Raw genomic sequence first — 12,142 nt, forward strand, 5'->3', positions numbered from 1 at the left:
ATACTGAAATGTTTTGTTTTTCAGCAAGATATACTGGGATAAGGATACAATTTCACCAGATGGCTTGAATGGTTCTATTTATTTTATTTATTTTTTTTTTTTTTTACATTTTCTGAGAAGTCTACCAGTGTTTAGGTAGAGAAATTTAATAGCCACACTGCAAAAAATGCTTTTCTTTCTTGTCTAGTTTCTAGTCCAAATATCTTAAAATGATTAAATCAAGAAAGATTTTCTAAACAAGTCAAAAATATAGTTTTATTTTAAAACGATTAAGTCAAAATTAATTTAGTTTTTCCTTAAAACAAGCAGAATCATCTGTTGCTGGGGTAAGTAAAATAATCTTGTTTTTGAAATTTAGATATCTGGACAAGAAGATATGAAGTATGAAGCAAGAGAATATTTTTTGCAGTGCAAATGTAAAATAACAGTATATTCTTCAACGTATTAATTAATAAATGCAATTAATTTGTTACATCTCCAAATGTTATAATTTCTTGTGACTGTTTGAATGCTTATTCTGAACCACACAAATATTTAATAAGAGCACTGATGTTAAATTTTACAAACAGCACTATCAGAAATTAGGGCTTGCCAATTTGGCCAAAAATCTAAATGCCTGTCACCGCTATAAAACCCACCAATCACAAAGCCTGCGATACACGACATCGCAACATGTAGTTACACATTTTGAGAGGTGCGCGGGTATACAATCGCGCAAAGGCTGTGCCGGACCAAACGCGAGCGCTTAAACACAGAAGCAGGGTCACGTGATTCCACACACAGTAGGGAAAGTAAATGAAAAAAATTGACCAGGAAAACTTGAACCATTATTGATTATTAATTTTGATTTTTTATTACTTTTCGATCAATCGCCCAGCCCCTTTAAAAAACGTTTAATTTTGCAGTCCTGGTAGTATGGCAACATCATGAGACTTTAGAAAAACAAAAAAGCAACATCATGACAAACAACTTCAGGCTCACATTGAAGTCAACAGCATTTTCTAGAGTCAATAGCAAATCTTCAACTACATGAACTTCCAAAAGAGCAATGACCTAACATTACACACATCCAGGATGAAACATACAAAATGTGGAGTTCTTACAATAACGAAGACAATTTACATGTCAGGAGGAGTGAATACAGTAAAAGAAATGTTGGTTTCTACCAAAAACAAAGTCTTATATAGACAAAACCCAACTGTTGGGTTAAAACTAGCTTAAAAATAATTCAAAAAATGGACCCTGTGGTTTGGTTTGTCCACATTTTACTTAAATTTGGGTTAAAACAACCCAAACTGAAGAATAATGTAAAATAAAAAGTAATCATGAGTATCTGAATCATGTTATAAGAGAACTCACAAACATCTTACAGCATTAACAATAACACCATTGTTCAGTGAAGCATACACACACAAGAAGGCCTGCTGTTTTACAAATATCTTTACAGTATTATTAACAAAAACATCATTGTTCAGTGATGCACACATAAAGTGATCCACCATTTTCATTTTAAGGAAGGAAGATGAATTATTATTATTATTATTATTATTATTATTATTATTATATGGTGGAAGCAAATATTACACCAATAATAGTACTTTCGTTATAAAAATCCTCCTTGGTGGTTAAATGAAACTGAATTTATTTGAATAGCAAATACGATATACCAGAATGCATAACAGCTGTGGGCGAATAGAAAAACAAGGAATGGGTTTAAACAAAGACGAACTGTGTGAAACACTGGAGTAAATTAATTCCAGTGTTTTCCAATGCAAAACAGGGTTGTTGTTGGACTGGTCGCTGACTGATTCAGAAGTGACCAGATGACCTCATAAGAACCGGCTTGAGAACATATTAGCATAATGGCATCAACTGTCACTGATTCTTACACGGGATGTCCCAAGATTTACATGCCATTGGTTAAAAACAAAAACAGACACACACATTTCCTTTTTTCTAGAATGTTCCAAATGTAAGTTTGTTAGGTTGATTTTGTTTTAATAAAATTCCTAATTGATGTTGTTGGGTATAAATTCACATGTCATTAAACATGCTCAATACATCATGTGAGACAAAATAAATAAAAAAATGTAATGATGTCATTTTATTTGTTAAAATTATGTTTATAACATTCATAAAGTCGCAATAAACACTTATTTTTTATAAGTCTTATTCTGTTCCATCAGAGAAACCTAAACGAAAAAATGCTGCCGGGTTTTCACAAAATGTTTTTTTTTAGCATCGATTGTAATCAGGAATGTTTCTTTAGCAGCAAATCACCATATCAGAATGACTTCTGAAGGATTATATATCCCTGCATAATCAAGGAAGCAATTTCTGTGTTGACAAAAGAGGAACAAATTATATTTTGAAATACACTCACCGGCCATTTTATTAAGTACAGCTTACTAGTACCGTGCTGGACGCCCTTTTGCCTTCAGAACTGCCTTAATCCGTCGTAGCATAAATTCAAAAAAGTACTGGAAATACTCCTTAGAGATTTTGGTCCATATTGACATGATAGCATCACACAGTTGCTCGATTGGATTGAGCTCTGGTGACTGTGGAGGCCATTTGAGTACAGTGAACTTGTCATGTTAAAGAAACAAGTCTGAGATGATTCAAGCTTTATGACATGGCGCGTTATCCTGCTGGAAGTAGCCGTCAGAAGATGGTTACATTGTGGTCATAAAGGGATGGACATGGTCAGCAACAATACCCAGGTGGGCTGTGGCATTTACACAATGCTCAATTGGTACTAATGGGCCCAAAGTGTGCCAAGAAAATATTGTCCACACCATTACACCACCGCCAGCCGCCTGAACCATTGATACAAGGCAGGATGGATCTATGCTTTCATGTTGTTGATGGCAAATTCTGACCGTACCATCCGAAAATCGCAGCAGAAATCGAGACTCATCAGACCAGGCAACATTTCTCCAATTTTTTATTGTCCAATTTTGGTGAGCCTGTGTGAATTGTGCCTCAGTTTCCTGTTCTTAGCTGACAGGAGCGACACCCGGTGTGGTCTTCTGCTGCTGTAGCCCATCAGCCTGAAGGTTGGACGTGTTGTACGTTCAGAGATGCTCTTCTGCATACCTATACGTACAAGTGGTTATTTGAGTTACTGTTGCCTTTCTATGAGCTCCAACCAGTCTGGCCATTGTCCTTTGAGCTCTGGCATCAACAAGACATTTGTGCCCACAGAACTGCCGGACACTGGATATTTTTCTTTTCTGGACCATTCTCTGTAAACCCTAGAGATGGTTGTGCGTGAAAACCCCATTAGATCAGCAGTTTCTGAAATACTCAGGCCAGCCCGTCTTGCACCAACAACCATGCCACGTTAAAAGTCACTTAAATCAGCTTTCTTCCCCATTCAGATGCTCAGTTTGAACTGCAGCAGATCGTCTTGACCATGTCTACATGCCTAAATGCATTGAGTTGCTGCCATGTGATGGGCTGATTAGAAATTTGCGTTAACGAGCAGGTGTAGCTAATAAAGTAGCCAGTGAGTGTATATTAAACTGTTTTTCAGCACTGGTGTAGAATAATAATTATGAGTCTTAAAAATATGACAACCATGATTTGTTAAATGTATTAAATTAAGACATTAAAGACTTTTTTTATTTTAAAGTTAAAATCATCAGTAAAAAAATGTTGTTAAATGCAATGCATTGGTGTTATGTAATAAGTGTAAGCTCATATCTTAAATTATCCCAGTCAAGAATCACTGTTCTGCTCCAATAGCTAGTTTAATATTAAATAACATGCATAACATGCAAACTACATATTTTGCTTCCAAGTAAACCAAGGACAGTTTTAACATGTCAGCTACAGTGAAAAGTCACAAGTGCTTCCCAGAAACTCCAGTCAAGCAGAACAGAGAGCTTTCCAGACCAAAGCCCCGGGTCTCCTTTAAAACAATGGAAATGGACACAGGGAATGACGGGGGAAGGAACGCTGAAACTATCACATGGACATCGCCAGAACACGAAAAACTTCTTCATTGTACAGGTGGCTCTGTCTGAGAACAAACACAAATCTCTATTGTCAGACTCGCGGGGGGACTGAAGAGACGCGCGCCACACCTTCCCATGAGCGCGCATTGCATCCACCCCTCCGGCAAACTGAGGACAAACGCTTTTCACGTGTAATTAAAAACCCATACATCTTTTGTGAATAACAGTACAGACATGAAATAACTGGAAAAACTGCTTTTTCTTAGTGAAGAGACGTGCCGTTTGGTTTAGACTACCTGGAGCGCTGCACGTCGCACAACAAACCGCCCCCAGATAGCAGGCAGTAATCGGCCCGAGCTCTTTCCAAATGTGATTAGACATTCCACATAACTATAGACCCGTACACATAAACATTATAAAACTACTACAACTAATTATATATACTATACTATATATAATAATAATAATATATATACTAATTATTAATAGTCTGAATGTCTGTGGTAATACAGCCTGATTATGAAAGTGTCTTACCATCGTCAGCTCCCATTTCCCCATGTTTGCGGCTCTGTATCCTTCAGTGGTATGATCGAGAAATGTAAGCGTCTCGACTTTCCATTAACACAGCAAAAAATAAACAAGGTTTAGAGAAAATATTCCTTAGTCAGCTCGTGTTAAACCTGACTGTGATGTCAACAGTGAATGGATAACCCCGCGAAGTGCGCTTTATTCAAGAGCTCCAGTTAAGCTTTTCATAATGTGCTACCTTTGTTTTCACCAAAGATAATAACACTGGAAACTTAGTGAAATCCGTCATACGAGAAAATTATTATCTTTATGATTATGTCTGTGTTTTAACAGTCCTAAGAGCATCCAGCGTACCTGTCAAGCGCTTTAAACTAACGTGGGCGGGTCACAATTACGTCTACTGTGACGTACAGCGAGCGCTCATTAATATTTATTACCTACTTGAAGTTCGGCGAATCAAATAGGGAAGGCTTGAATAATGAATATTAACTATGCCGAGTGTTGAGACGCCTCTGCAAGACTTCCATGTACATTTGCAATGTCTAATTAATATTATAAAATGAGAATTGTCATTTTGTAAGATTGCTTAAAGTGTGAATTCATCCAACACGGAGAATTAAAAAACATTTATATAAAGTTATATTAGCAACATTTTAATTTTTATTAATTCACAGCCTAATATGCAAATAGTTTTATTTAAACATGCACAGTCACACTCCAGAACTAAAGGTGTGTGTGTGTGAAATCAAAACTGACGTTCACTTTGTTAGCGCATATTGTTATTTCAGGTGAACAATTAATCCACTGAAGTTTTGGTAATCTTCAATCAAAGTTTGTAGTGTCAGTTTGACGGCTTCAACCCCAATATTCTAACCACTCCCCTCTCACCATTAGTTTGCCATCAGAGAATATGATCCCCCATATGATTTTTCTACACTTACTTGCTAAAAACATCTTCAAAACTGGTTTATTTAGCTATAATACTTTAATAAAGTTTTGTTTTTTAAGACAGATTGATTTAGAAGTTGCTCAGACTTTTATTTCAGTATGTTGATGTACTGCCAGCTGAAATTGAATATTGAGTAGGGAACAGATCCATTGGTAAATGGTTGGAAATGGTTAAGAATATTGTGACTGACGCCATCAGTTTGACGTCAACAGAAGAACTGCCACTTTAAACGCAGGAACAATTAGTCAAACTTTAATTGAAGATTACCAAAACTTTAACTAAAAAAATTACCAATTTTTTTTTTCACCTGCATGGATTAACTATTTAGAGCTAGCAAAATAAACATTGTAAATTTTAATTTCACAAAGACTTTAAACTCTTACGGGGGAATAAATGGGAAAAGCACCTGGTCAGATACCAATGCACTTTATTATCAGTTTTAAAACAAGTGGAATAATCTGAATGTTAACAAAGGTGTACTAGAGGCCATGGTGCTCCACCATTCACACAGGGCTTCAGTGTCAACGCTTGACAGAGGGCATGTCTGAAGTTGAGGCTGTCGTGATCATCATAGCAGCATCATCCAATGAAATTAGTCAGCAATGGGGCACTGTCTGAGCTGGTGTATTTGCATACAGCAATCTGATTGGCTGACGCTTCCATCGTCGCTTGAAAAGTTGAAAAAGTCCCAACTTCTGCAGCGAGCAACGCCACTGAATCAGCGCCAACGGATCCACAATGCAGTTCGACAACGCCTGACATCACCCATTTAAAGTGAATGGGAAGCATTGAAGCTGACGCCCCGTGTAAATGGGTCATTATAGATAGGGTGAGGAGCTCGGTCATCCAGGAGGAGATTGAAGTAGAGCTGCGGCTCCTCCACATTGAGAGAAGTCAGCTGAGGTGGCTCGGGCATCTGTTTCAGATGCCTCCTGGACGCCTACCTAGGGAGGTGTTCAAGGCATGTCCCACCAGGAGGAGGCCTTGAAAAGACTCAGGACACGCTGGAGGGACTACGTCTCTGGGCTGGCCTGGGAAAGCCTCAAGATCACCCCGAAAGAGCTGGAGGAAGTGTCTGGGAAGAGGGAAGACTGGGATTCTCTCCTAAGACTGCTGCCCCCGTGATCAGGCCCCAGAAGAAAATATATGAATGAATAAATGAATGAATGAATGAATGAAGGAATGAATGACAAAGGTGTGTTCTCGACTTGAGTTAGTAAATTGTTTTACAACTTTTTTTTTGAGCAATTTTAAATGTTATCTTTTATTTATAATCATACTTTCTCATTGTTTATGCCAAGGTTTAAATTAAACCTTGAATACTAATGTAGTGATGAACCACCAGCAAACACAACTGCTCATTATCCTGGAAAAATACAAATGACTCAGACATCACAATGCAGATGAATAATGGTGAAAACTGAAGGAGATGTCCATTTCCGAACCCCATACGCACAAACTCTAAATAAGACAACAAGCAGTTTGTTGTTTGTGTATAATGAGTTCATTAATGTGTTTCTCTCCTCTCTGACGCAGATCTGTGAATGTACAAACCCACTCTCACAGAGACACAATAGAGAGAAACTCTTATTCACAAGACCACAATGGTTATGGTGAAAATAGTTATGCATATAAAAAAAATCAGACCTTGCTCTGAGAGGGTAGGCATGATGTTTTTGTGTGCATTTCTCCACTTATTTATTTATAGGACTTTCTACAAATTACAAATATCAAATATTTGGAAAGGGCCCTCTCATACACTCGGCGCAATAAGGTGCAAGTTGTGTTTGTCCCGATTTGTTGCTATTTTCAGACAAACACAACCTTAATTTTCCCCGCTTTCCACCACGTTGTTTAAATAGCAAATCCACTTGCGCCACTGTGTGGACTCGGTTTAGAAAAGAGGTGGGTAAGGCGCATTGTTGGCACGTTGCTGTTTTGAGGAACCAAAATACACTGTGCACCAGCTGAAAGCAGGTCTAAAGTCCAGCACAGAGCGCGTTAGTTGTGCACCTCGCTTAAACATTGCTTAAAACACACAGGATGTACAGCAATACGCAAATATCTTTACAAATGACAAAGAATTAAAGGATTAAAATATTACAAAAAATATTACTTTCTACATAAATGTAAAAACCACTGCCTCCATGCCTTCTTCATCTCAGGGGGCTTTTTTTTAGTTTATTCATGACAGTTTGCTTTTGTATAATGTTATTATTATTAGCAGTATTATTTATAATATGCAGATTTATATTTGTTTTATTTAAAAAAAAAAAATTGTCAGGATTTAGACCATATGGGGCATAGCATGTGTGTTTGGATATAACTCAGGTTTTTGACCACACTTCGTAATTATTGTTCATTTATTTGCTTTCTGGAAATGAGAACTGATTTATAAATATTGTTAAAACAATTTTTTGTGCTTAACTAACAAAATTCCTTATGTAGGTTATTGGATGTCTGTGCCTACAACACCATTTCCTTATCCACGAAAGAAAAAGAAAGTGAAAGTAAAGGCCAAATGGAGGAGGCTCATTCTTTATCCTCACGCTGCAGATGTGTTTAACTGTTTTCTGCTTGTAAAGCGTTCAGTTTTTCCACTTACAGAGTCCACATCTGACTTTTAAAGGGAATGGGAGATAAGACTCTGACTGGTTTATTCTCAAAACACCACTATAACTCATTAGGAGAATAAGCACAACTCTGTTAGACCATGTGCTGCAGCGCAGAGCATATTTTTCCATCCTTAAAATAGCAAAAGTAGACTTGGATACCCCTCTAGTGCTTTTGCACCCTGCACTTTAGACTTTGCGCCATATTGTTAAAATAGAGCCTTACATATAAGAAAGCATATTAAATGCTTTAAATAACTTTTGTTGAACATTTAAAAAAATAAATATTTAAAAATAAAAATAAAGTATAAAATAAATTCAAAAGTTCTTTGAAACATTGCATTCAATGTGCTTTCTTATCTTTGGTCATTTCATTGTTGTTGCACTGAAGAACTGGGTGGTAAAACAAAACAACCATTGAATTATTCATATAAATATTTTCACCATGACAAATAAATGTTAAGTGAATAAATATGTATGAGTGTCTGCATCAAAGTGATCATATATACAGAGAAAGCATATTAAATGCAATATCTATTTAAATATCTTTTGTAAAAAAAAGTCAAAATATGGGTAAAACACAATGCTTGACCATTAATCGGTGTAACAGATATATAAGTGTAAAATAAAGTCATAAAATAAAGTAAAAATAAAAATAATAAAAATAACAATAAAGTAAAGTAAAATGTGTGTGGCACGTGTGTTGTCAAACGGATAAAGATATTTTCTTAATTTGCTGGCTTTTTTGTAATTGCACATGATTTCTTAAATTGCAGCATGTTAAGCTCTCTCGCCACCGTACTTATTTTTTATACAGCACATTTAAAAACAACCAACGTGAACACAGTTATTTAGTCTAAATTAATTAGATCGGATAAATATCTTTTATTTTAATATCATTACAAAAATAAATAATTTTAAAAACAGAGCTAATAAAAATGGCATTTTTCCAAAGAAATGTTTTATCACAATTAATATCGTTATTGCAATAATCGTCAACAATGTTGCATATTGTTCCCTCAGTATCATGCAGCCTTAATCTGTTTACAGCAGCAGCATAAATTCTATGTGCATCCCTCATTTCTAAGCACGAACTCAGTGTTTCCAAACCCTGTTCTTGAAGGCACACCAATAACACACATTTTAACCTCTTCCTATTCAAACACACCTGAATCAAATCATCAGAACATAAGAAGAGACTCCAAAATCTCAATTGAAAGGGTCGCATAAGGAAGACATCCAAAATATGTACTGTTGGTGTGCCTCCAGAAACAGGGTTGGGAAACAATGCACTAAATGTATAAATGTGAATGTACTGTAAACATGAGTGCATTATGATGCGCTCTGACCTCAGTGTGTTCCTGCAGATCCAGCAGATGGAAGCTTCTAAGCCAAACGCCGGGCTCCTCGTCCACCTGAATCTCCACATGATCCGTCTGGCACAGCAGCTGCCGCATTCGCCCCAGTCGCGCCCGCAGACCCTTCTCTCCTCCAGACACCAGCAGACAAGATCGCATCCTCCTCCAGCCCAAACACACGATGACTTTATCAAGAGCAGAGCACACACACATACACACGCAAACATCAGGTGTACAGTATCACAGCAACATGCAATCTACTTCTTTAGTGCAAAAAAGTGAGAAAAAAAAGGTTGTTACATTCCAGCAATGCTAAAATACTTTACATGGTTGACATTGCTTTGCAATATTACTGTTTAGGTAGTAACTTGTGTTTAATTTATGAAGAGCAGCACACACACACACACACACACACGTCAGGCTAGGGCTGCACAATAAACCACTTCAGCATTAATATCACAATGCGATCATTCGCAATAGTCACATCGCAGGATATATGCAATGTTGATTCTGTATTAGAATACATAATTTGCATGTTTTTGATACCTGTGATTGTATAATGACTTTAAAACTATTCAGGTATAAGAAATAGTACCATTTGTGACCTTAAAAGCATATATTTATTTTATTTTTATAATTTATTTTATTGAATTATTTTTAATTTGATCATTCAGTTACTGTACTTGAATACTGTTAGACTTTATTTCAATTGTACCTATTTCTTGATTGTATTTATAGATTGTTATGCATGAAAATGCTCACAACACATCGCCACCTTAGAATTATAAGGTTCTGTCGGACATTTTTGTCAAAATTGAGTAACAACAACAACTTAATTACATCATGGGATGCTTTTTTATAAGTTGTTTACATTTGAAGACTTTTTATTTAAAAAAACAAATGTTACACACACATACTGTTTGCTATGGAATGCAAAAACTTTGAAGCTCAATATCTCAAAAACATTCAGAATGTAGATAGAACTTTATAATTCCAAGGTGGCGACATGCAAATGGAGAAATGCACTGCAAATAGCACAGACCACGAAGAAAATGTGTTGGGGGACCACTTAAAAGTTTATAGATTGTTTATGGAGATGCAAATAGTAAACATCAATAAATCAATCATTGGCAAAACACGTGCATGAAAATACAACACGTGCAAATATAAAAATGCACTGTAAATAGCACAGATCACAATGAAGTTAAATATTTTGAGAGGCGTGAGTCAGCGTTGGCGTCAGTACAATATTGTGCAGCCATAATTCAAAGCAAAAGTGATCCAAAGTAAGGTAAAAACATTCAAATTATTAAATAGCTGTATTATTTAAAATAACTGTTTACAATTTCAATATTTTCAAATGTCTTTTATTCCTGTTATTTTAATTTTGTTTTTCCATTATTACTCCAGTCACATGACCCTTAAGAGATTATTCCAATATGCCGATTTGCTGTACAAGAAATGTTAATTATTATTACTAATATTTATTTACAGTCGTTGTTTTCAGGATTATTTGATGAATATGAATATCCAAAGGTTAGTAAATATAATGCTTTTGTAACATAACACATTTAAGTCTATAAATCATAAAATATTTTTTGTGAAGGAAATATGAAAATTATTACTTTTATTTAGCAAGGACACTTTAAATAGATCAGCAGTGATCATAAAGGCATATTAATCCAGTATAAGGATTTGTATTTTGTCTTACTCTTTTCAATTTTTAGTCCTAAAAGTTTTGATTCTTATAGTACAACAATGGCAATTAATGTTGAACTATTTGTATATATTTGTTACATGATTGTTCTAATATATTGAATTAAATTATAATGCATTTTAATGTTATATAAAATGAATTATCTTTTAAAGATTTCATTAACTTCATTTATACAATAAAGAAAAGAAAAATGTCACTTACTGTGTAACCTGCTGCTTATCCAGAATCTGTTGGTTGTAGATCAGCTCCTTTAAAAAATGTTTGTAATCTGCAGAATTAGCCAGAAGAGAAGACACCATGACCGTCCAGAAAGACCCCTTATGATCTGTCAGTCTCTTTCGTGGCTATAAAGCGAGGAGCTCATCTAAACTGAAGTAACCCTGTGTTTCTCATCCTTCCATCTCTGGCTCTCTCCAAGCTGACTAATAACACAATAATCTGATTGTCTGCACAGGCTAATGGGGCTGTCAGTTCGGTTTATTCCGCCTACTGCCTCCTTTCCTTTCACACAATCTCTCATTTTACTGACAGGCTTTTGTTGTGCGTATTAATTAGCAGTAATAGTACAGTTCTGTAGAAAATATTAAGTAATTTAACTGTCGAAAGTGCAGAATGTGAAACAAATGTCAACGATCACGACAAGTATTGAAAGAAGTAGATGGGTGGTATCACAACACAATATGTATGATGTTTAGATTCAATTAAAACTTTTTTAACACTCAGTTATACATTTAATAACCTTCTAAATACTATAAATAATCAAATATTAATCTAGAAAACCTGCATCACATTAAACAAGATTCATTTGTACGTTACCTGAAGGTCTCACCGATGTAAACAAAGAAACAGGCCTCCGTTTTCCGTTTTACAAGCCGCGCCGCCATCTTCTTTTTGTAAACTCATTACACGCAAAACTCTTCGTTAAATATTTCGCGTTAAAACGAAAACTTTGACGGTCAGAAGAAAGAAATCACACCATCGTGTGTTTACCTGAAGCTCGAGCAAACTGACAGTGC

General features: G+C 35.7%; 1 protein-coding gene across 50 annotated transcripts in view; it reads right to left on the reverse strand.

The window, feature by feature from the left end:
• Positions 1-12,142, reverse strand: part of rgl3a (ral guanine nucleotide dissociation stimulator-like 3a) — an 89,918-nt gene extending 77,776 nt beyond the window's left edge. For 17 of the 50 annotated variants that reach the window (XM_073953620.1, XM_073953625.1, XM_073953618.1 and 14 more), the window contains exon 1: positions 4,497-4,827. In XM_073953620.1, coding sequence (XP_073809721.1) covers positions 4,497-4,520 — 24 coding nt within the window. In that variant the 5' untranslated portion in view covers positions 4,521-4,827. Of the gene's footprint in view, positions 1-4,496; positions 4,828-9,400; positions 9,595-11,327 lie in introns of those variants that run through there. The other 33 variants (XM_073953602.1, XM_073953604.1, XM_073953617.1 and 30 more) reach the window with 6 other exon arrangements.

Source organism: Danio rerio, chromosome 6, assembly GCF_049306965.1.
Source record: "Danio rerio strain Tuebingen ecotype United States chromosome 6, GRCz12tu, whole genome shotgun sequence".
Classification (NCBI taxonomy): Eukaryota; Metazoa; Chordata; class Actinopteri; order Cypriniformes; family Danionidae; genus Danio; species Danio rerio.